We start from the raw sequence: 24,991 nt of genomic DNA, 5'->3' as shown, positions 1-24,991 counted from the left end.
GCAAAGTGCTTGGGGGAGACGTAAAGGGAATGCAAACAAAGGTGTAATTATAGTTACAGGACCAAGAAGACTTAAACATTATTGGATTAAGGTATCAGTGGTATGGACCATCATCGAGGTTGTAGAGTTGCAAACTCGTGATATTTGCGATAAGCTGATTAAAGAAGACAAGATCTATCCCCCTTAAATTTCGTCCTTTCAAATCAAAATGACTGTTACTTTACCTAACGAAATGATAGCAATCTAACAAAAATATCCACTGTTAGATCATGTTCTTCCGACCAACCAAATTTGACCTTGTCTACATACACGTGCCCGCGTTAAGCCTTTACAAATAAAACATGCTCAATCAACTTCTCATTTCAACCTAGGGTTGGGGGACATAGGGGTTTAGGTTTAAGGTTTTTAAGAAAGTTTATAGATAGATAAAAAAAATCATAGGATCTAATGTGGATTATCAATCTAGTAATCGATGGTTGTCCATTAATTAAAACCAAAACAGTAATGAAGAAGTTTCTATCAAGACTCTCAAAAGTCAATACAAATCCAGCATTACATGGCCTACGTATATCTCCATCATGTTGACCATTCGTAGTCTTTTAGTGACCAAAGTTTATCTTTTTCATGTGAATAATTTAGGGTTTTTACTGATTTAAACCCCAAACTATTTTTAGAACGGAAGAAAAACCTCCAACTATAATTTACGTTTTTAAACCTTCAACTAAGATTTTGTTAGTGTATTGATCCCTCCGTTAACAGTTTCGTCCAAAGTGGATGGAAAACGTTAACTTGAAACGTTGAGTTTCATTAAAAGATAAAAATAACATGTAGTTTGTAAAGGACGTCGTTTAATATCGATTTGAACAAGTTTCATGAAGCTTTTTTTCTCAGATTTCAGAAAATCTGAGAAGAGTATCAACAAACTCTTCTCCTTGTTCTGAAGCTTACTCGAATCTGTACTCGTCAAGTTTTTCCTCCATCTCTCTCTCTGGTGACCATCGATTATTGTGGCTGAAGGTAGGGTTTGATTATTTGTTAACCGGAGTTGCATTTTGATTTGAAATCAAACGGACCAAGAAGCATAAAAAGTTAGAGTTGAAGCTGAGCGTTCACATTAGCGGCACCGTTGCTACTGCGGGCTTTACGCAATCGATCGGATCATCTAGATATAGATGTAGACGACAACAAAAATTGTTAAATTGTCCTAGTGGCGAATGACTATTGTGAATGCAAGGAACCCGGGTTTGAACTAAGGTGAACTCGTTTTATCTACCTTTTTTGTTATTAAACACGTTTTTTACAAACTACATGTCGTTTTTGTCTTTTAATGAAACTCAGCGTTTCAAGTTAACGTTTTTCATCCACTTTGGACGGAACTGTTAACGGAGGGGTCAATACACTAACGGAATCTTAGTTGAGGGTTTAAAAACATAAAATTATAGTTGGAGGTTTTTCTTCCGATCTAAAAATAGTTTGGAGTTTGGGGTTTAAATCACTAAAACCCCAATAATTTACTAATCATTCTTATTAACTTATCAATAAAATTAACAACATAGCTATTTAAATTTGTGGTATTAAACCATTACACTACAAGAAAACATCGGTATTCTGACGGACATTCCGACGGAAAATGAAATCCTCAGAATTTCCCGAGGAAGCCCAAATTTTGGGTTTCCTCGGAATTTCCTCGGAATATACCGACGGAATTCCGAGGAAACATTAATCCGTCGGTATATTCCGAGGAAATTCCAAGGAGAAATGTGTTCCTCACAAAATTCCGAGGAAATTCCGACGAACGAGTGATCGATCGATGCGTTTTTGGACATATACCCATCGATCGATCACATTGTTACGTTTTGGTCCATTTTAGTGATCGATCGATGCGTTTTTGGACATAAATCCATCGATCGATGCGTTTATAAAAAAACATTCGAGATTTTGAAACCCAAAACACTAGTTCCTCGGAATTTCCTCGGAATATTTCGAGGAAATTCCGAGGAACACTTGATATCCTAGATCAATCGATGGGATAATCTCATCGATCAATCACATTGTTACGCTTTGTTCCATCTTAGTGATCGATCGATGCGTTTTTGGACATAAATCCATCAATCTATTCGTTTATAAAAAAATATTCGAGATTTTGAAACCCCAAACACTAGTTCCTCGGAATTTCCTCGGAATATTCCGACGGAATTCCGAGGAAGAAAAGGGTTTCCTCGGAATTCCCTCGGAATATTCCGAGGAAATTCCGAGGAAATAGGGTTTTTAAACCGAAAACAACGTTTTGCGGTTTGAATAACACCTATATAACCCTTATTAAGTGTCTTACGTTCATTATGAAGTCAAAAATTTGTTCATTACCCTATAATAAACACTTTTCCGATTGTATGAACGAAATCCCCACAACATAAGAGAAACACTTATACACTTTAATGAACGGTAAAGGGAATACTTACAATTCGTTTTGAAATTTGCTATTTCATGGTTTATGCTCATCTATACAAAGAATCCTCAATGGTATGCATTACAATTGTATAAGAAATGAAATACGGCAAAAAAAATTGATGTTTTGAAACCCCAAACACTAGTTCCTCGGTATTTCCTCGGAATATTCCGAGGAAATTCCGAGGAACAATATAAATTAATAGAAATATATGCACATGATATTCTTTTTCCTCGAATTAATGAAAATATTCCGAGGAAATTCCGACGGATATTTAAATGGCCGTCGGAATTTCCTCGGAATATTTTCATTTAACCGGGCAAACAAGCCGCCAAATATTTCGCGAAAATTGAAATTGAAAATACTGAGGGAATTCCGACAGAAAATATCCGTCAGACCAAAGGTTTTATAAACTCGAACCGCATCTTCTTCCCCATTTCTCTCTTCTTCGTCTCCGGCGATCTCTCTCTCCTTCCGGCGTTCTCCACCTTCTCTCGCGACGATCTCTCCGGCGAATCCTTTCCATTCCCTTACAAATCATGTAAGGACCCTATCCCACTCTCTTAGGTCCTATTTGTTAGGTTTTTAAGTAGATTTGATGATTTTAGAAGTTTTTTGATAGATTTTTGTTAGGGTGATTGGGTAGGATTGTGATTTGTTGTGTAATAGGTTTAGAATTGTGATTTGGTTGTGTTGAATTGATTTAGAACTTGTTTTATAAATTGTTTATTATTTTTGTATTTACAAAAAGTTTTTTCTATATAAATTCGATTTTACAAAACGTTTTTGTATATAAATTCGATTTTTGGATTTATAAAAGATGATTTCATATTTATAAAAATATTTATATTTATTAAAACTAATTTTGTATTTATAAAACATTTTTTTGATTTATAAACACTATTTTTTTTTATTTTTGTATTTATAAAAACTATTTTTAAATATACAAAACGTTCTTTGTATATAAATTCGATTTTTGGATTTATAAAAGATGATTTCATATTTTAAAATTAATTTTTTATTTATAAAACATTTTTTGATTTATAAACACTATTTTATTATTTTTTGTATTTATAAAAACTATTTTGTATTTATAAAAAGATGATTTCATATCTATAAAAATATTTATATTTATTAAAACTAATTTTGTATTTATAAAACATTTTTTTGATTTATAAACACTATTTTATTATTTTTTGTATTTATAAAAAGATGATTTCATATTTATAAAAATATTTATATTTATTAAAACTAATTTTGTATTTATAAAACAATTTTTCGATTTATAAACACTATTTTATTATTTTTTGTATTTATAAAAACTATTTTGTATTTATAAAAAGATGATTTCATATTTATAAAAATATTTATATTTATTAAAACTAATTTTGTATTTATAAAACATTTTTTTATTTATAAAAACTATTTTATTACTTTTTGTATTTTAAATATGTTTTCTATTTCAATTTTAATTTTATATTTTCGAATTTCAATTTAAAAAAATAAATTTATAATTTTTTTTTTAATTTTGGAAATATTCCGAGGAAGTGTATCCCTCGGAATATTCCGACGACATCTTCCTCGGAATATTCCGAGGAATTTCCGACGAAAAAAGTCCTCGGAATATTCCGAGGAAAAATGAATTTCCGAGAAGTTATTTCCGAGGACTTTTTTCGTCGGTATGTCGTCGGAATAGCGTTATTCCGACGACATACCGATGATTTTTTTCTCGAGTATGCCGCTGTTTTCTTGTAGTGTTAATTTCATCACTCACGAGTTTTGTGATGAATTATATGTAAATAGTAAATACTGTGGTAGATTTCACATGGATGCATATAATAGCTGACTGTTTGATTCTCAATTTTTTGAAGAACATGTCTCACACATGTCTTGTCACAGTGTTCGCTTCCCTCTTTGCTTCTACAATCCTGAACCTTTAAAACTCATGATTTCGTTTTATTCACAAGTCATAAGCATGAGAGAGAGAGAGAGAAAATTAAAACAATCTTTCTAGTAAAAATGCTTTATTGTCTTATTCTCCTCCTCCTCCTATGCCTCTCTTCCACGTATCTATGTCTCTCACTAAACCACGATGCCACCATCCTCCGGCAAGCCAAACTGGGCTTATCTGACCCGGCCCAGTCACTATCTTCCTGGTCCGAAAACGACGTCACTCCGTGCCACTGGCGCGGCATCACCTGCGATGCCACGTCAGCTGTCTTCTCCGTTAATCTCTCCAGCTTCATGCTCGTCGGTCCTTTCCCTTCCATCCTCTGCCGTCTTCCTTCTCTGTCATTCCTCTCTCTCTATAACAACTCCATCAACGGTTCCCTCTCCGGCGATGATTTTGCATCGTGTCGGAATCTCATCCATCTCAATTTGTCGGAGAATCTCCTGGTTGGTTCCATCCCGGAGTCACTCCCTTTCAAGCTGCCGAACCTCCGCCGCTTCGAAATATCCGGGAACAACTTATCGGACACGATTCCGGCGAGCTTCGGAGAGTTCCGGAAGCTCGAGAAGTTAAACCTTGCCGGAAACCTCCTCTCCGGCACCATTCCCGCCTCGCTCGGCAACGTATCCACTCTGAGAGAACTCAGACTCGCTTACAATATATTTTCTCCTGGTCGAATCCCGAGTCAACTCGGTAATCTAACGGAGCTTCGTGTTCTCTGGCTCGCCGGCTGCAACCTCGCTGGTTCGGTGCCTCAAACTCTGTCCCGGTTGACTCACTTGGTCAGCTTGGATTTGACCATGAATCAACTCACCGGGTCTGTCCCGAGTTGGATCACGGAGCTGAGAAGCATCGAGCAAATCGAGATATTCAACAACTCGTTCTCAGGCGAGTTACCGGAGGCGATGGGTAACATGACGATGCTAAAGAGTTTCGACGCGTCGACGAACAAGCTGACGGGGAAGATCCCCGAGGGCTTGGCTCGGTTAAACCTCGAGTCGCTCAACCTCTTCGAGAACATGCTCGAAGGACCCTTGCCGGAGAGCATAACTCGCTCCAAAACGTTAACGGAACTAAAACTGTTCAACAACAAACTCACCGGGGAGATACCGAGTCAACTCGGCGCGAACTCTCCGTTACAGTACGTGGACTTTTCGTATAATCAGTTTTCCGGCGAGATACCGGCGAATATATGCGGAGGAGGGAAGCTAGAGTTTTTCATGCTTATAGGGAACTCTTTTTCCGGTGAAATACCGACAAATCTTGGAAAGTGCAGGAGCTTGACACGTGTCAGGCTAAATAACAACAAGCTTTCCGGTCACGTTCCGGAAGAGTTCTGGGGTTTGCCTCGTATGTCGCTGCTCGAACTCTCGGAGAACTCGTTCACCGGAAGAATCTCTGAGTCCATCGCCGGTGCAAAGAATCTATCAAACCTGAGAATCTCAAAGAATCAGTTCTCAGGTTCGATTCCCGGCGAAATCGGATCGCTTAACGGACTCATCGAGATCGCCGGAGATGAAAATAGCTTCTCCGGCGAGGTTACTAGTACTTTGGTGAAGCTTAAGCAACTGAGCAGGCTCGATCTCAGCTCTAATCAACTCTCCGGCGAGATTCCACGTGGAATCCGTGGCTGGAAGAATCTGAACGAGCTCAATTTAGCTAATAACCATCTCTCCGGTGAAGTCCCTAGAGAGCTCGGAGACTTGTCGGTTCTTAACTACCTCGATCTCTCGAACAATCAATTTTCCGGTGAGATTCCACCGGAGCTCCAGAATCTGAAGCTGAACATTATAAACCTATCGTATAATCATCTCACCGGGAGAGTACCGCCTCTCTACGCTAACAAAATCTACGCTTCTAGCTTTGTGGGAAACCCTGACTTGTGCGTCGATGATCACGACAGTCGTTGGCGGAAGATCGCACGGTCTAAAAACATCGGTTATGTCTGGATTCTCCTATCTATTTTCATACTCGCCTGTATGGTTTTCGTCGTTGGGGTTGTTATGTTTATCGCCAACTGCAAGAAGATGAGAGCATCCAAGAGCGGTAGATTGTCCGCGTCCAAGTGGAGAAGCTTCCACAAGCTTCATTTCAGCGAGCATGAGATCGTTGATTGCCTTGACGAACGGAACGTGATCGGTTCTGGTTCCTCCGGTAAAGTCTACAGAGTGGAGCTTAGTGGCGGAGAAGTAGTAGTAGCTGTGAAGAAACTAAACAAAACGGCTAAAGGGGGTGAAGACGATTCGTTGAACAGAGACGTTTTCGCTGCGGAGGTGGAAACGCTTGGAACGATCAGGCATAAGAGTATTGTGCGCTTGTGGTGTTGCTGCAGCTCCGGGGACTGCAAGTTGTTGGTATACGAGTACATGCCTAATGGGAGCTTAGCTGATGTGTTACACAGCCACTGCAAAGGCGGGGTGTTGTTGGGCTGGCCTGAACGGTTAAGGATCGGTTTAGACGCAGCCGAGGGTCTATCATACTTACACCACGATTGTGTTCCACCGATTGTCCACCGTGACGTGAAGTCTAGTAACCTATTGCTAGATGCAGATTATGGCGCCAAAGTAGCTGACTTTGGTATTGCCAAAATCGGTCAAATGACCGGTACTAAATCGCCAGAAGCTATGTCTGGAATCGCTGGTTCTTGCGGTTACATTGCACCAGGTATGATAACATAACCAAATAAAATGATAAAACCATACAAGTTACATAATGTTTCAAATGATATTGGTGCGTTAATAGTTTTTTCTTTCTAATGTTTCTGCAGAATACGTATATACACTCAGGGTGAATGAAAAGAGTGATATCTACAGTTTTGGTATCGTGCTTTTGGAGTTGGTAACGGGGAAGCAACCAACAGATCTAGAACTTGGAGATAAAGATATGGTGAAGTGGGTGTGCACTACCCTTGACCAAAGCGGTTTAGAAACGGTGATTGATCCCAAACTTGATCTTGGGTTCAAAGAAGAGATTAGCAAAGTCATTCACATTGGTCTTCTCTGTACGAGTCCTCTCCCTCTAAACCGACCTTCCATGAGAAAAGTTGTGATCATGCTTCAAGAAGTCTCTGGTGCTGTTTCTATTAGCGGTCCAAATGCGTCCAAACGCTCTAAGAGCAGTGGGAAACTCTCGCCTTACTATGTGGAAGACATAAACAGCGTTTGAGCATTCAAATATGGGCCGGTATGGGTTGCGCTGGGCCAGAAATAGTTATTTGGTTTGTATTAAGTTAGGTGAATTGTAAGAAATCAGAAACAGAAAAATGGAGCTCTCTGATTAGGTAATAGCTTTTAATGCTATGATGTTTGGATATTAAAAATATTTTTAATTAACGCGATGATTAAGTTTGTAACATTCGATGGTTGGTCCACCCTCCACCCTATAGCCAACCTTTACTGAGTCATAATCGGCCTAAGGCCTGGCCGTTCGGGTTCAGATCTGCTAGTATTTCAGAGTCTAAAATCGGTTTAGATATTTTTACATATCGAATTAAGTTTGGATAATTTTAGTTCAGATTCAGTATATATTTGTTTAATTATCTTCAAATATTCATTTGGATTTTGATATTATCCGTTCGGCTTCAAATATTAAATTTCTAGTAATTCAATACTCGTTTGGAGATTTTGTTATTTATTTCAGTTTGGATTTAGATAAAATGTCCAAACCTAATCGACACATTACCATATTAATTTGTAAACGGATTTGCATTTTTTTTTTGTTTTTTTTTTTTGAAAAAGGGGGCTAGTAATGCGACTCAAAAGGCTACATGTTCAATAGATTTCCCTCCAAAACATATATATATATATATATTTAATTACATGATGTATTATTACACTAATACTTATATATAGTAATTTGTAATAACAGTGAATTCATAGTTTATATAGTCGTGGTGGTGGATGTAAGCATAAAGTTATATTTGTATTTTACTAAATAGCCAAACATAATGTGATTGGATTTCTTCAATGACACATTGCTACGATTCTACCTATGAAAACAACAAGCAAAGCACAAATTTTCGTAAAGGACTCACATAACTACATAAGTGTTTTTATCAACAAAAAACCTACATAAGTGTAACATCTATTTTTGTTTAGTTTGTTAATGTCTTCAAAATTAACGGGAGAAGATTAGAAACAAAATTAGAATACAAAAAGAAAAAATAAAGGTCGAGTTTCCTTGTTATGCATGAGAAGTCTACGTGAAGAAATAGAATAATGACTGACTTTTAAGTTTCTTTTTCTTTTGATATATAAAAATCAGCATCCTACTTTTATTTATTCATTTTATATATATTATTAATATTTCACAATTACACTGACAAATTCATGCCACAAAGTGATATAATATAATTCTACCTTAGTACACTATTTCACTAAGTAGTTGTACATTATACATATGGAGATGTTGAGAAAAAGATGTATATACAGGTGTAAATTATAAGTATAAGCTTAAGTAATATCTTTGCATACACTCTAGGTTGACACGGGACCTTAACTTCTTTTTCTTATTTTTGTTTCTATGAGCTCTTACAGACCAGCACCAACACCTTGCCCCAAATCCACTCCATCTTATATTCATTTTAGATCATAATCAATACATCTATCTTTATATTAGCAGATAATAAATGATTAATTTGCGGATTTTATATATAGTTTTATATGATACATTATATATAGCGCAAACAAAATACGACCAGATGAACGTAATTTGGACCATAACTTAAGAATGTTCTTGTCAAATAAGGAACGTTCTCTTGTCAAAATACGACCAGATATTCTTTCACAATGTTTTGTTTTCTTTTGTCTTCATATGTTTTTTGTTCGATCAGTCATTGTCTACTTCTCTCTCACACACCATACATGACATGTAGAAGCCAAACCAAACTTAAAACCCAAGCAATCTGTTCTTCTTTTTCTTACGATAATCCATTATGAATAAACAGTCTTTAGAATATCATTGTATAAAAACAAAAAGAATGTAGTGTTCCTTCTATTAAATATTTTTACTCCAAAATATGTATCTGCATATATATATACTTGTAAAACAAGAAAAGTTCCAATATTTTATCAGTGTTAGATAAATGTAAAACTAAAGATTCGGGAGTTTCATAGTTAAATGTACTTACACTTTACTTTCAAGTTGTAGGTGTACCTCTCCCTATCATTGTTACTTAGCATGTATGCTTCCTTGTTTAGACATACTTTTTAAATCGTAAAATAATATTTTCTTACTATATAGCATACAAGTACATTCGTATACATTATAAATGAGATTTAATAATAGCTATATCTTATTTTTCTCTCTCATGGATAGTACAAAGTTAATATCAAGGGCAAAAAAGAGCAATTAACTCAGCTTAAAAAGTGATGAACAAGAATTCAATTCCTTCCTCTTTCTCACGATAACCTCAAAGAGTTCTACTTAGGAAACATATGCTTTAGCCATCTTTAACCCTTTTACCCTTCTCTCTATCTCTCTCTCACGCCTTTTAGCCATCTTTAACCCTTTTTCCCTTCTCTCTATCTCTCTCTCACGCCTTTGTTTATTCTAATGAAGTTGTGAGAAGTGTAGGAAGAGAAGAGAAGAGAGGTAATGCACTAGAGGAAACTAAGATACACAAAACAACATGACTTGGTGCAATGACCGTAGCGATGTTCAGACCGTTGAAAGAATCATTCCCTCTCCAACAGCGGCTGAGTCTCCTGCAGCCTCATTTCAAGTCTCTAGTCACAAAACGTGTCCTTCATGTGGCCATAAATTCAAGTTTCATGAACAGGTTCTTCTTTCTCTCTAGCTAGCTTTATCCAGCTCTATAGATTTTGAAACTAATCAGTGACTGATATGAACAAAATATGGTGTATATAGGCGGGGATCCATGACTTGCCCGGACTGCCTGCCGGAGTGAAGTTCGATCCGACGGATCAAGAGGTACTTGAGCATCTTGAAGGAAAGGTAAGAGACGATGCAAGAAAGCTTCATCCTCTCATCGATGAGTTTATTCGTACCATCGACGGCGAAAACGGCATATGTTATACCCATCCTGAGAAATTGCCAGGTTATTTTATGTTGTTTCTTCCAAGATACTATAATCCTATCAACAATTATTCGCTTTTATTTAACACGGAATATTAAGTTTTTTTTGTCTTAATATGGTCTAAACTACCGACATAAAAGAAGAACAAATCATTTACTTTATAAATAGATTATAGATCTACTTCTTAAAGAACATTAATGCACAATTATCTTATTAAATGAAACTTTTCGTACATTTAGCGAATACTATTATACTTATTTTGAAGCCATGCAATATTTCCTTTTACCAGAAAGAAAAGAAAAGTAACCCGGTTATTTATATCATATTGGTTTGACTATCCATTTTCGTCATTGATTTTCGACTGCTAGTAGAGTTTTTTAAAACTAAAAAAAAAAATAGAACTGCAACAAACTATTTTGATTTTTAAACTAACAAAAATGTCAAATAGAAATAGAGTGCGAAGCCAATCAAATTGATGTTATAATGTCATTCTTATCTTTTTCTTCAACGAGTGTAATACCTGATTAGATTATGTCTAAAAAATGCTAACTGATCAGTAATAATTACATAGACATTAACGTTCATATATATAGGTGTGAACAAGGACGGGACGGTCCGTCATTTCTTCCACCGACCCTCAAAGGCATACACGACGGGAACAAGAAAGCGACGTAAAGTCCACACTGACTCCGAAGTCGATGGCGAGACACGGTGGCACAAGACCGGGAAAACACGTCCTGTACTCACCGGAGGAAGAGTGAGAGGCTACAAGAAAATCCTAGTGCTCTACACAAACTACGGCAAACAAAAGAAACCGGAGAAGACTAACTGGGTCATGCATCAATATCATCTTGGCACCAACGAGGAAGAGAAAGAAGGCGAGCTAGTTGTCTCCAAAGTATTCTACCAGACTCAACCACGCCAATGCGGTGGCTCTGTTGCTGCCGCAGCCACTGCCAAGGAGCGGCCTTACCTCCATGGCGACAGTCATCACCTTGGTGGTGGTGGTGGTCGCCACCTTCATTACCATCTTCATAACGTTAAAGGCAGTGGAGGATCAGCTGGAGCCGGTGAGTATTATAACAATATTCCGGCGATCATCTCGTTTAATCAAACCGGGATACAGAACCAATTGGTTAACGGCTCTCAACCTTTTATCCCTTAAAAATAAATTTTATGTGGATGATCGCCAAATAAGAGAAGGGGTTTATTATCTTAAGCATTATATACTACAGTAACACACATAAACACAATGAAAATAATTTAAACTTACAGTGGAATCTTATATACGTAACTTTTTGTCACTATATTTTGCCTTTTTCATCATTATACTGCTTTGTATACAATATTATAATTCCTTGTACTGATCATGAAAAAAAATGTACAAAGATCTCACTTTGTCTCTTGGTACATTAATTCATTGAGATATTTTATCGGCAACCTTTTAATGCAAAAGCTAGTGTAACACAATTGACTCGTTCAGCAAAAACAGTTTCTTCTTCCTTGTTTAATGGAAGAAGGCTATAAGCTTGGGATAATAGTAGATAACAATCCAAAGGTCTTAGCTTTTGTTCCAAAGGATGCAAGAGAATTGAAAAGACTGACACAAACCACCACACGTGTGTTTACTTAAGAAGCCTCTCTCTACTTCTTTGGATTCACATCCAAGTTCATCTCCTGTAGGTTAAGCAAAAGATCGTCAGAGCTCAGGTACACCTTGTTGGCCGAGTGTGCTATGGTCTGAGCAATCTCTCTAGCCGCCTCGATCTTCCTGAGCGTTATGAACGCTTGGTTGTTTGCGATTGCCTGACCTATGAGCTGAGCACTCTTGGCTTCTCCCTACAAGGCATTGCCGCATTGGAACATTTGTTTAAATCAGTCTCATAACTTAAGGTAACTGGAAAATGAAAATGTAGAACATGTTCTCTTTACCTGAGCGCGGATAACTGCACTCCTCTTGTCTTGTTCGGCCTTCTCAACGATGAACTTAGCCCTCTCAGCCTCTTGAGCAGCCACCTGCTTTGCCTCAATGGCAGCTGTGAACTCCTTCCCGAAAGTCAAGGTCGTGATGGAGACATCGTCAAGAGCAATGTTGAAGTTTGTTGCTCGTTGAGTCAGAATCTTCCTGATCTCCCTACTGACCGCCTGAAAATAGATTAGATAACTTGACTCACTAAGAGTGTGGGAAAAGAATATGCATATATATTTACAGAGCCAATTAATTAGATACCTCTCTCTGAGTGATAAGCTGGCTTGCATTGTACTGAGCAACAACAGCTTTCAAAGTCTCGTGGATTATAGAAGGCAGAACTCTCTCGCTGTAGTTCTCGCCAAGGGTTCTGTAGATCTCAGGTAACTGGTCTGCCATGGGACGCGTGAGAACCCTCAGCCCAATTTTCACCTGAAAGTTTCAAAACCCACAAAACACAGTGCTTATGAAGTTGTTTGTCGACATTTACGCCACAGTGGCATATAAGAAACCATATGATGGATTCATACAACCAAAAAAAGAGTGACAAACGGAGAAGATTAAGAAGAGTACCATCTGGAGATCACGGCTTCCGGAAGTACTCTCAACAAGGTAAGGTCGTGCACGAACGTCATAGATGACCGGCCTTTCGAACCAAGGAACCATAAGGTGTGTACCCTCAGGGTAAACCTGCGTGCGTAAATAACAAGATTACTTTACTAACTGCATACTTGTGAATATTTGTCAAATAAGAAAAGTATAATTAAGCTAAGTGAGAAGAGCAAAACAACAAGCTTTCACAAATGATAACCAGGCTTAACAAATCAACCTAGATACCACGACAAACCGCATGAGATCTCACTAGGAACATTCAATGGAATACAGATAGAGTTACATTACATCCACTGGAAACTCAAAGAGACGGGAATTGGAGAAGAGAACATTAACTAACCTTATCTTTAACACCGACTAAACGGTTGAACATGATGGCTCGATGACCTCCGTCGACATTGTAGAGACTGTGTGTGGCCCCGTAGAGACCAAGCCCACCGATAATCCCAATCTTAAGCAACGCAGATACTGCACCACCACCTGGCACCTTCGGCACTTTAACGTTGTTTAGATTCATCTTCTTCTTTTTCTGGAATAATCCACCAACGTGAAAGAAAAAACCAAACAAACTTTAAGGTGGGTCGGAACAGATTAACAAAACAAACACTCAAATTGTTCAAATTCATCTTCTTCTGGAACAAATCCACCAATGTGAAAAAGAAGTAAAAAACCAAACTTTAAGGTGTGTCGGAACAGATTAACTAACAAACACTCAAATTTTCAGACATACTCAGTGGATGCAAATGCAAGACCAATTGTAAAGTAACAAAAGCAAGTCATTAAAAGATTGCAAATTTTAAGCAAGGGCTATCTCCAGAACGTTCCTAATTAAACAGAATCTTTGGCACGATAGCAGCGATTAGTTGGTCAATTCGAGCAGAAAACTATCACACCCACCTAAAAATTTTACTTAATTAAGAATTTCGATAAGAACTTTGACCGATACAGACCCATTTCGGAGAAGACGCAGAGGAGAAAAGAGACAAGCGTACCTCAAAACCTTGCTAATGTCGCGGAGAGAAGAGAGGGGAAGATCGTGAGAAAGGGGTTTAGGGTTTTAAGTTTTGGCTAGTAGTAGAACATTCCGGTTAAAAAAAAATACTTTGGGCTCTTGTCATAGATGAAGCCCATGTAGCCGAATATTAAAAGCCCATTTTAAAACTCGATAACTCTGCTAGTACATAGGTCCACGTAATAGCACAAGATTATAAATTCGGATGATGAACAATTATTTAAGGATCTAATCGAGTCATTGGCCCTTTAATTATGCTCTCTTTCTAATCGACCTTCTGGGGGGGGGGGTAAAGTGGTCAATTATATTCTTTATGGATGAGCTTGATTGAGAATGGGTTTAGGGTTATGACAAGGGCATGTACAAATGTCACTGCCTCTTAACATGCAACCGAACAGTTGGCGACTCAAGTCGCAGAAGATACAACGGACCAAACCCTCCTAGTGTCGCCGCGTCTCTCAAGTCTCAAGTGTCACCTTTTTGTCTCTTTTCCTTTTGAATTGGTAACTCTTTCAATAATATATAGTTTTGGCTGTATCTCCTAGACTGTTCGATCACAACCCCAGATATTTTAATACTGGATACTAGTGATGTAATTTGATACGTTAATTGTCAAAAAGTAGATTCTCCTATCCCCTTTATTATATGGTTAAATGAATTTAAGACGATTAAAAATGAAATTAATCAACTAGAGAGTTCCTCTGTACTGGTTGATAACATGAACCTAAAAATGAGAGATACATTTGAATTTTGTCGTGGTTTGGAGTATGCGGAGATAGTGCTACGCGCATGAACATCATGAGACACTTGCTTCAGCTCACAGAGTGACGTGTAAAGACCATAGACCCACGACTTCATGCAAACCAGTTCCTACGTGGCAAAACCTTCATGCTCACTCCACATATATAAACTCCTACCAAGTCTCCATGTTTCTTCATCCATCTATCACCAAAACACACACAATATGGTTAAGCTTGCTCATCTCCTCGTCGCAACGTTCGGGGCTCTCCTCGTCCTTAACGGCTGTCTCGCAAGGCAGTCGCTAGGGGTTCCTCCTCAAATAGGGAACGCGTGTAACCTCGATAACTTAGACGTTCTCCAGCCTACCGAAACTATCAAGAGCGAGGCTGGTCGGGTCGAGTACTGGGATCACAACAATCCTCAGATCCGATGTGCTGGTGTCTCTGTTTCTCGCCTTATAATCGAACAAGGCGGTCTCTACCTTCCTACCTTCTTCAGCTCCCCCAAAATTTCCTACGTTGTTCAAGGTCAATATCTATCTATGCACCCATAATTAATTAACCTGTCCGTCGAATATGTATATATCATACGATCCACTTACTTTCATCTCTTCTCTCTTTTTTTCTTCTATAAAATTTTATAGGAATGGGTATCAGCGGAAGAGTGGTCCCTGGATGCGCGGAAACCTTCATGGACTCGCAGCCTATGCAAGGACAACAACAGGGACAGCAGGGACAACAGGGACAACAGGGTCAACAGGGTCAACAGGGACAGCAGGGTCTGCAGCAGCAAGGGTTCCGTGACATGCACCAGAAGGTGGAACATGTTCGACATGGAGACGTCATTGCCATAACTGCAGGCTCTTCCCATTGGATCTACAACACCGGTGACCAGCCACTTGTCATTATCTGCCTTCTCGACATTGCCAACTACCAAAACCAACTCGACCGCAACCCAAGAGTAATCATATATATACACAATCGTTCACTATCAGAAGATCTTCCGTATCATTTTAGCTAATATACATGTTTTGCATTCGTGATTCTGTGCTGTAGACGTTCCGTCTGGCCGGAAACAACCCACAGGGCGGTTCCCAGCAGCAGCAACAACAACAACAGAACATGTTGAGCGGGTTCGACCCTCAGGTCCTAGCCCAGGCATTGAAAATCGACGTTAGGTTGGCTCAGGAGCTTCAGAACCAACAAGACAGCAGAGGAAACATCGTTCGTGTTAAGGGACCTTTCCAGGTAGTGAGGCCGCCTCTTAGACAGCCATACGAGAGTGAGCAGTGGAGACACCCACGTGGCCCACCACAAAGCCCACAAGACAACGGCTTGGAGGAGACTATCTGCAGCATGAGGACCCACGAGAACATTGATGACCCAGCCCGTGCTGACGTGTATAAGCCCAACCTCGGCCGTGTGACCAGCGTTAACAGCTACACCTTACCCATCTTGCAGTATATCAGACTCAGCGCCACCCGTGGCATTCTCCAGGGTGTAAGTACATTTAATAAAATTATATTACCACATATCAAGAGTTTTACTTAAAATATATTTTCTTAAAACTATGAAATCAAAATACAGTTAATGTATACTAAGAAAAAAAATACTATCCGTATATATATTATATGTCAAAATATATAATATATTGTATCCAGTTCATATACACATATATAATTCAATTCATATACATTTAATAAGATTATATTATATTGTGTGTGACAATGATGGGCATGGTCTAACGAACATTCTTTCAGAATGCGATGGTGCTTCCGAAATACAACATGAACGCGAACGAGATCTTGTACTGCACTCAAGGACAAGCAAGGATTCAAGTGGTGAACGACAACGGACAGAACGTTCTGGACCAGCAGGTGCAGAAGGGACAGCTCGTGGTCATCCCACAAGGATTCGCCTATGTTGTCCAGTCCCACCAAAACAACTTTGAATGGATTTCTTTCAAGACAAACGCTAACGCGATGGTCAGCACGTTGGCCGGTAGAACCTCGGCCTTGAGGGCATTGCCACTAGAGGTCCTAACCAACGCTTTCCAGATCTCTCTCGAGGAAGCTAGAAGGATCAAGTTCAACACGCTTGAGACCACTTTGACTCGTGCGCGCGGTGGACAACCCCAGTTGATCGAGGAGATAGTCGAGGCTTAAGTTAAAACGTTTTACTTTTACTAATAAAGTAGGGACATGGTTTACTACTGTAATGGTCAGTTTGTAATCATGTCAACTCTTAAGCTTTTAACGTATGTGTAAAATATGTGTCTAAAGAACACACCGGCACGTCTCTTTTATGTAACCCTTCTCATAAATAAAAGTGGAGTTTCGAGTTACATTCTCTGGTGATGACTAGTGTTTTTTCAACTCATATTCTCTATGAGCCTGATGGCTACGTGTGCAATGTTCGGTCATTGAGCCGGGTACTGGAGTTACGACAGTTCATATCGCTAATTCAGACCATCATATGTGGATAATACGACAAAGGAACAGAAAGAAGATAGTTCCTCTTTTTAATTTGTTATGAATTTTTATGGTTGTTCTAACCATATCTGCATTTTCATCGTTATGTTTTATTTAAGATGGTTCCAAGTTCATAATTTTGTAATTATTAGTTTACTAAAGTATTCGACCTTCCGCAGAAAATTTAAGTATAATCTATCATACTATTTTTTTTGTAACACAGTATAATCTATCATATTTACAGTTCACTATATAAACTAGGTTAAAACTCGCGTCTTGCGCGGGATAAATATTATATAAATTAGTTTTACGTATTATATGTTCTTTTACATATTATTAAATAATACATATATATTGATAATTAAGAACTCAGTAAATATTACGTAGATGATTAAATTGGTGCAAATACATAAATAAATTTTATTAATTCAAATAAACACTTTTTCTATTTTATATGATATAAAATTAAGTTTTAATGATATTAACATAGATATATAGTATATTTTTAATATTGATATCTGTTAAATAATATTTTATACTCATATTGTTTTTTGATCATTTGTATTTTCGGTAACAAAAAATTTAAATCACCGATAACAATTTTTTTGTGTGGGATGTTTAATAGTTTTAGTCATTTATAATTTTAAAAACATTATGCAAAGTTTTAAACTAAATATTAAGCTGTCAATATTTGTTCAAATTTTTAATCAAACGAAAAATCAAAGCAACTTTCGAAATTAAAATACATATGTATTTTTATATGGTACATAATTTATTTTAAAAAATATTAATATTAATTAAATGAGACTTCTTATTATATAATTTTGTAATCATTTATATCTTGTTATAACAAAAAATTTAAACCATGAAAAACTCAATATGAGATTTTTGACAACTTTAGTCATTTATATTCGTTTTTAAAATTTTAAAATATAACATATACAGAAAAATCTAATTTTTACTATATATTAATGTGGTTGTTTAATTTATTTTAATATGTTAAAATTTAAAAAATGATATAGAATAGACTAATTTTTATCAAATCTTTATTATTCAAAATCATTAATTGTCATATATACTTTAGCCACATTTGGTAATTCCGTTATTTTTATTTAAGGAACAATGAACAACATTAATAATTAATTTATGATTAGTTAAAAAAAAGCTTATTATATATTTTGATGGACCAACATATTTTTTAAGGATTCTAAGAATGATTGTGGTGATGACACGTGAATACAAAAAATGTTATAATGCTTCTCTTTTAATATATGGGGGATAACGAATTAAAGGTTATTACGGCCCAATCATTGAGTCTTTTCCAATTTTTTTTTTGTAACACGGTATAACCTAACCTATAACTAGAGCTGGACCCGTGGGTCAAGCTCGTACGGGTGTTGGTTTTTACTTTTTTATTTATAAATTGTTTTGTGACATTTTAAAATATATAGGTTATTTAGATATGGTTAGGTTTCTAAAACTTATCTGGACTCGGAAGAATCCAATTTGAACCTTATTCGAAAATTTATAATATCCGATCATAGTTTAATTTTAAAATCTAGAAACCCGATACCCATAAAACCCAATACCAACTTATACCTAAATGCGTATGTCTAATTAATTATGTAAACAAATAAAAATAATTTTGTTAAGCAGTTTGAATTCTATTTACTAATGGAGCAATTTTATTTAGATTACACGTGAAATTATTATGGTTAATACGTAAAATAAATGACATCAAATTATTATGATAAATACAATCAATAAAGTGATTTGAAAGAGTGAAAAATAGTGTAAAAAATGTAACAAAACACTAAATGAAATGATTAGAATTAGTTAAAAAAAGTAATGAAAATTTGTACGAGTCCACATAAAAATAAACAATTATTATTTTGTACTTCTTTTAATAGAATAGATATATATTTATATTTTATAAATGCTTCTATATTTTGTTGAGGTTGTGCAGTATGTGCCTATGTGAGCTTGTAAGAGGCCCAAACTAGTTCGCTTCGAGATTTAATTCTCTCACCGAGGAGAATTAAAGATTATTTAGAGCATGATTAATAGAGTTCTTAGGATGAGGTTATTAGCGGAATAATAGAATGGGGGTTCTTAGGATGAGATATGTAAGAACCGATTCTTAGTTTTTAAGTTGAAAGTTAAAATACGGTTTCTTATATTCCGCTAAGAACATCATCATAAGAACTCTTATTAATCATGCTCTTATGACCCAGTCACTGAGTTTATTCATCACATGAATCACATCTTTATAATCTTCCTTTTTTACACTTTCTTCTTTAGTTCCGTAAATAAAAATGTTCGCATGATCTCAGAGTCGTGCCCACATTGAAGTGAAAAATGTATTTGCTTAGGACCCTTTTATAATGTAAAAATTTTGACGACCCAAATCTCTATTTTTTTCTTTATCTAGTAAATATTAGTTAGATTTTTACCAGATTTGAGATCCAGTTTTTCTCTGAAACTTTTTTTGTTATAATATGTTTTAGTTAAAATCCTAGAGACTTTAATTGTTTTTTTAAAGCCATCAACTTCTAAGTTCTAACCCATACAAATTAGGATGATTTGCTGAAAAAATCACGAAAATAAAAATTGATGCAATTTTTGTTGATTTTTAGGGTTTTATCTATTATTATCTGGTTTTATATATTTTGTATCATTTACTTTGAATATAAGTAAATGTAAAAATATGCAAGCGTCTTATATAGTAACTAAGTTTTAGAGACTTTAATATTTTTTAAAATATCATCATTTTAACACACAATTTTAACCTTCATTTTTACACTACAAGAAAACACACCGAATTCCGACGGAGGTTCCGACGGACACCAAGGTCGTCGGACATTTGCGACAGAATACTGACAAATTTCCGACCAAATCCAAAAAAATGAAGTCGTCGGAATTCCGTCGGCCATTTCCGACGGAATTCCGACGACATACGGTTCGTCGGAATTTTCCGACGACTTTTCGACGACATTCCGATAAAAAATGTAACCGTTGTAGTCGTCGGAAGTTCGTCGGTATATTCCGACGGAATTCCGACGACATTCCGATTAACAGCAAAGTCGTCGGAATTCCATCGGTATTTTCCGACGGAATTCCGACGAACCATGTGACCGTTGCCGACAAATACATATGACCGTTGTATAGCCGTTTGGGATTGGACAATTCCGACGGAATTCCGACGGACTTCTTTATATCCGTCGGAATTTCGTCGGAAAGTCGTCGGAGGTCCGTAAGCAATTTCCTATAAATACAACCCCTCCTCATTCAACTCATTCACACTTCATTCTCTCTTCATTCTCTTTAGTCATAACAATTCCGTGAAAATCATGTCTTCAGAAGTTTATTATCGTTCGTGGATGGATAAACCTCATTTGGATCCGAACACCAATTTGCTTACGGAAGAATACGTTCAAGGGATTGGAGAATTCATGAGGCTTGTTCAACAGCAACCGGATGCAAAAAGTGGTATGTTAAGATGTCCCTGCTCTTCTTGCAATAATAATAAGGTTATAAAAGAATTTGATGTTTGGACTCATTTGTATATGAAAGGGTTTTCACGTAATTATAAAGTTTGGTACCTTCATGGGGAAACTGGTTATGAATATGGTAGTACTAGCGAACCTCAGCCTGTTAGTGAACCTCAGCCTGATATTAGGTTAGAAGAATCTAGAACGGATATAGATTATGGTGTAGGTACTGAGCAGATGGTACATGATCATTATAGAGGGGAAGAACCAAACCCCGAGTCTAGGAGATTTTTTGACATGTTGGATGCAGGAAAACAACCTTTGTATCAAAATTGTAGAGATGGTCATTCAGTCTTATCATCTGCAACTAGATTAATGGGTATTAAGACAGACTATAATTTGGCTGAAGAATGTATGGATGCGATTACTGATTTTGTCAAAGGTATTCTACCTGAGGATAACCTTGCACCGGGTTCATACTACGAGGTTCAGAAACTTGTTGCAGGTCTTCAACTACCGTATGAAGTGATAGATGTATGTATTGACAACTGCATGATCTACTGGAGAGCGGATGAGACACGGAATGTATGCAAATTTTGTGGGAAACCTCGTTATCAGGAGACGAGGGGAAGAGTTCCGATCCCATTCAAAAGAATGTGGTATTTGCCTTTGACGGAAAGATTGAAGAGGTTGTATCAGTGTGAGCGCACAGCAAAAGCAATGAGATGGCATGCAGAGCATTCCACAAATGGTGAGATTAGACATCCTTCAGATGCAAAGGCTTGGAAACATTTCCAGTCAACATATCCAGAATTTGCGGAAGAGAGAAGAAATGTTTATCTTGGATTATCTACTGATGGTTTCAGCCCATTTGGAAAGCATGGAAGGCAGTATTCTCTATGGCCAGTTATTGTGACACCGTACAACTTACGGCCGAGCTTGTGCATGCGACGAGAGTTTTTGTTTCTCTCAATTCTAGTCCCCGGGCCAGATCATCCTAAAAGATCACTAGATGTGTTTCTTCAACCACTAATATATGAGTTGCAACAACTATGGGCGCATGGTTTTGAGACATACGATGTTTCGCGCAAAGAAAACTTTCAGATGCGGGCAGTACTTATGTGGACAATAAGTGACTTTCCAGCATATGGTATGTTATCTGGATGGACAACACATGGGAAGCTATCATGTCCATATTGTCAAGATGACACAGATGCTTTCCAACTAAAGAACGGAAGGAAAACGTGTTGGTTTGACTGTCACAGACGATTTCTACCACCTGATCATCCATACCGCAGGAGTAAGACTTCGTTTACGAAGAACAAGCAGGTGTTTGATGGTCCACCTGAGGAAGTTAGTGGGAAAGATTTGTTGAAGCAGTTTAGGTATTTTGATGCAGAAAGGACGCCAGATGTAGGTGGACATGAAAACATTCGAGTCAATGCGGTTGGAGAGCTACATAACTGGCACAAAAAGAGTATTTTCTGGGATCTACCATATTGGGAGAGTCATCTATTGCGGCATAATTTAGATGTCATGCATATTGAGAAGAACTTCTTCGATAATCTGATGAACACAGTCCTTAACATCCAAGGTAAAACGAAGGATAATTTGAAGTCAAGGTTGGATTTAGTCGATATTTGTGATCGTTCTGAACTTCACGTTGATGAGAACGGTACGGCCCCTTTTCCCATTTATCGGCTAGATGGTGCTAGAAAAGAAGAGTTCTTTGATTGGATTACAGAGAAAGTGAAATTTCCTGACGGATATGCATCAAATTTGGGGAACTGCGTTGATAGAAGCGAAGGAAAGTTTACTGGCTTGAAGAGTCATGATTGTCATGTAATTATGCAGCGCCTCCTTCCGTTTGCCTTTTCAGCATTATTGCCACGTAATGTTCATGAAGCAATTGCAGGGATTAGTGTTTTTTTCCGTGACTTATGCAGCAGAGTATTGACTGAAGAGGGTATTAATAATTTGAAGACAAACGCACCAGTCAGCATGTGCAACCTTGAGAAGATATTTCCTCCATCATTCTTTGATGTAATGGAACATCTTGCTATTCATCTCGCAAGAGAATTGGAACTTGGTGGTCCTGTGCAGTACAGATGGATGTATATTTTTGAGCGTTATATGCATCATCTGAAGAAGATGGTCAAAAATCAAAGCAGGGTGGAAGGATCTATAGTGGCACAGGTGATCAATGAAGAAACTGCAATCTTTGCTGAAAATTATTTTCCACCAGAAGTGCAAACAAAACACCGAAGACCTGCTCGGCATGATGATAGAGGGGAGAGAGCAACATATCATGTTACTGTCCCAAGCATGTTCAAGGAAATAGGACGACTTAGTGGAAAATTCACGAAGCGGAGACTTACGGACACTGAGAACGCTCATTTGCAAACATATTTGCTCACCAACTGTGAAGATGTTCTACAATATGAGAGGTAAAAATATTTATTCATTTATTGTTAGATTAATATTCAATAAATTTATTTCATATTGATAATATTTTTGTATATAGTGTATATATGGCGGAGTTGCGTATGACTCACAGGCATGCAACAGAAGATGAGCTTCGACAACTTAGAGATAACGGATTTGCTGCGTGGCTTCGTAGTTATGTGAGTCATATATCCTATTACCCTATGCAAATGATTAGTTTAAATTTAATATATATAAACTAATTAATTTTGCAATCATATATGTTTTTTTTTATAGGTGAATGATGGTTTGGCCAGAGGTCTTGTGTTCGATGATTGGATACGCGAATTTGTGCAGGGACCAAACTATGTGGTCAAATCATATCCTAAATTTTGTACGCGAGGATATGCATTCACAAGGAAAGGTCATTCTAAGACAACATATGATGCTGGTGTTTCATCTTCTTCTGGTGACGATGTCTACTACGGCAACATAAAAGAAATATTGGAAATCCAATTTCCTGGAATGGTTGGATTGCGTTGTGTAGTATTCTATTGTGATTGGTATGACACCACCCCAGATAGAGGAGTGAAGATTGATGCGTTTGGTGTTACATCAGTTCATTCGCGGCGGAAACTTCAATATTATGATCCCTTCATTCTTGGTTCGCAAGCTGATCAGGTATGTCAATATATTCATAATTTTTTACCAATATAATTAATTAATGTTATATATTGAACTAATACTTTGTATAATTGATATGTATAGGTGTGCTACATCAGTTACCCTCGGGTGACGTACAGAGACGATCCATGGGTTACTGTAACGCAAATCAACCCAAGAGGACGAGTGGATGGAACTTCTGATGATGATGAACCATTGCAACCAGAGTCTACCAGCAACGCCCAGGCAGTTGAAGATTTGGAAAATGTTCAACTCGTTGAGAATTTGACTGTGTTTGGACATGATGCTGTCGTACATTCAGAGCCGGAAGCCGAGGTTGGGGAGTTTGATGAAGATTCAGAAGATTCTGATTAGTTTTTTTTTTTTTTTTTTTTTTAATGGTCCGTCGGAAATCCCTCGCAATATACCGACGACATAGCGACGACAACGGGTTTCATTGAAAATTGGAAAGGTCGTCGGTATTTCGTCGGAAAATACCGACGACATGTTTTTCTATAAAGTTTCAATCATAAAAATCTATAAATTTAGATGCCAAAACTATGAAAATAACACATAATAAGTGTTTAGTATAGTATTAGATCGCAACCGTTCAAATATAACAACTCATTAAAATATTTATGTATGCATATCATTGTTTTCATAACATCTCATCTTAACATTATGTACTTATACAATCATATTTATATAAGCTTACACTACAAAAAATATTGTTGTGTAAAATCGTGTTATAAAACATTTTTATTGTTAAATCTTTATGCAAATACTATATATATTATCAAAGGTTTGGATTTTGCATTTAGAAACTTGAAAAGAACACCCTAAACACTAAGTCGTCGGAATTCCGTCGGAATATACCGACGGAATGTGTCCGTCGGAAAATACTGACGGACACGTTCCGTCGGAATTTCAATTAGCCCGGGAGAACCAAACCGCTTGAAAATTTTCGCGAATCGGCATTTGGTATATTTTAAATATACCGACGGAATACCGACGAACCCGTGTCCGTCGGAATCCACGGAAATAAAAACCCTTCTCCTTTCTTCTTCGTTATCTCCGCGGCCTCTCTCTCTCTCAAAACTCCGGCGATTTCGGCGATTTCGGCGACTCTCCGGCGATTCCGGCCTCTCTTCACCGGCGAATCCTCTCCTCACCCT

At 37.2% G+C, this 24,991-nt stretch overlaps 4 protein-coding genes across 4 annotated transcripts; 3 read left to right on the top strand and 1 right to left on the bottom strand.

Annotated features, from left to right (window-relative positions):
* Nucleotides 1-4,322: 4,322 nt before the first annotated feature.
* On the top strand, nt 4,323-7,751 carry LOC106438115 (receptor-like protein kinase 5). The gene is made up of 2 exons (XM_013879179.3): nt 4,323-7,061; nt 7,165-7,751. The coding sequence occupies exons 1-2, from the start codon at nt 4,466-4,468 to the stop codon at nt 7,560-7,562; spliced, it is 2,994 nt and encodes a 997-aa protein (XP_013734633.2). The 5' UTR covers nt 4,323-4,465; the 3' UTR covers nt 7,563-7,751.
* A 1,938-nt stretch (nt 7,752-9,689) lies between these two features.
* LOC106438092 (NAC domain-containing protein 73) lies at nt 9,690-11,763 on the top strand. Its single transcript, XM_013879150.3, has 3 exons — nt 9,690-10,176; nt 10,266-10,455; nt 11,028-11,763. Exons 1-3 carry the CDS (start codon nt 10,027-10,029, stop codon nt 11,597-11,599), a joined length of 912 nt encoding a protein of 303 aa, XP_013734604.1. The 5' UTR covers nt 9,690-10,026; the 3' UTR covers nt 11,600-11,763.
* A 35-nt stretch (nt 11,764-11,798) lies between these two features.
* On the bottom strand, nt 11,799-14,127 carry LOC106438101 (prohibitin-1, mitochondrial). The gene is made up of 6 exons (XM_013879161.3): nt 14,008-14,127; nt 13,356-13,544; nt 12,977-13,093; nt 12,665-12,835; nt 12,367-12,579; nt 11,799-12,273 (listed from the first exon to the last, which is right to left on the bottom strand). Exons 2-6 carry the CDS (start codon nt 13,530-13,532, stop codon nt 12,079-12,081), a joined length of 873 nt encoding a protein of 290 aa, XP_013734615.1. The 5' UTR covers nt 13,533-13,544; nt 14,008-14,127; the 3' UTR covers nt 11,799-12,078.
* Nucleotides 14,128-14,945: 818 nt separating this feature from the next.
* On the top strand, nt 14,946-17,107 carry LOC106438072 (cruciferin CRU1-like). Its single transcript, XM_013879128.2, has 4 exons — nt 14,946-15,295; nt 15,412-15,728; nt 15,824-16,267; nt 16,528-17,107. Exons 1-4 carry the CDS (start codon nt 14,992-14,994, stop codon nt 16,930-16,932), a joined length of 1,470 nt encoding a protein of 489 aa, XP_013734582.1. The 5' UTR covers nt 14,946-14,991; the 3' UTR covers nt 16,933-17,107.
* The last annotated feature ends 7,884 nt before the right edge of the window (nt 17,108-24,991 follow it).

This window comes from Brassica napus, chromosome C1 (assembly GCF_020379485.1).
Source record: "Brassica napus cultivar Da-Ae chromosome C1, Da-Ae, whole genome shotgun sequence".
NCBI lineage: Eukaryota > Viridiplantae > Streptophyta > Magnoliopsida > Brassicales > Brassicaceae > Brassica > Brassica napus.
The sequence above is the reverse complement of the archived record's forward strand: the minus strand, read 5'-3'. Positions and strand labels throughout refer to the sequence as shown.

Excerpts from the sequence above, each read along its gene's own strand:
- LOC106438092 (XM_013879150.3), top strand. The coding sequence starts at position 10,027 with ATGACTTGGTGCAATGACCGTAGCGATGTTCAGACCGTTGAAAGAATC. Across the intron at positions 10,177-10,265 it reads AATTCAAGTTTCATGAACAG|GCGGGGATCCATGACTTGCC; the intron begins GTTCTTCTTTCT and ends TGGTGTATATAG. Across the intron at positions 10,456-11,027 it reads CCATCCTGAGAAATTGCCAG|GTGTGAACAAGGACGGGACG; the intron begins GTTATTTTATGT and ends TCATATATATAG.
- LOC106438101 (XM_013879161.3), bottom strand. The coding sequence starts at position 13,532 with ATGAATCTAAACAACGTTAAAGTGCCGAAGGTGCCAGGTGGTGGTGCA. Across the intron at positions 12,836-12,976 it reads GAAGCCGTGATCTCCAGATG|GTGAAAATTGGGCTGAGGGT; the intron begins GTACTCTTCTTA and ends TGAAACTTTCAG. Across the intron at positions 12,274-12,366 it reads GTGCAGTTATCCGCGCTCAG|GGAGAAGCCAAGAGTGCTCA; the intron begins GTAAAGAGAACA and ends AATGCCTTGTAG.
- LOC106438115 (XM_013879179.3), top strand. The coding sequence starts at position 4,466 with ATGCTTTATTGTCTTATTCTCCTCCTCCTCCTATGCCTCTCTTCCACG. Across the intron at positions 7,062-7,164 it reads TTGCGGTTACATTGCACCAG|AATACGTATATACACTCAGG; the intron begins GTATGATAACAT and ends ATGTTTCTGCAG.
- LOC106438072 (XM_013879128.2), top strand. The coding sequence starts at position 14,992 with ATGGTTAAGCTTGCTCATCTCCTCGTCGCAACGTTCGGGGCTCTCCTC. Across the intron at positions 15,296-15,411 it reads AATTTCCTACGTTGTTCAAG|GAATGGGTATCAGCGGAAGA; the intron begins GTCAATATCTAT and ends AAAATTTTATAG. Across the intron at positions 16,268-16,527 it reads CCCGTGGCATTCTCCAGGGT|AATGCGATGGTGCTTCCGAA; the intron begins GTAAGTACATTT and ends ACATTCTTTCAG.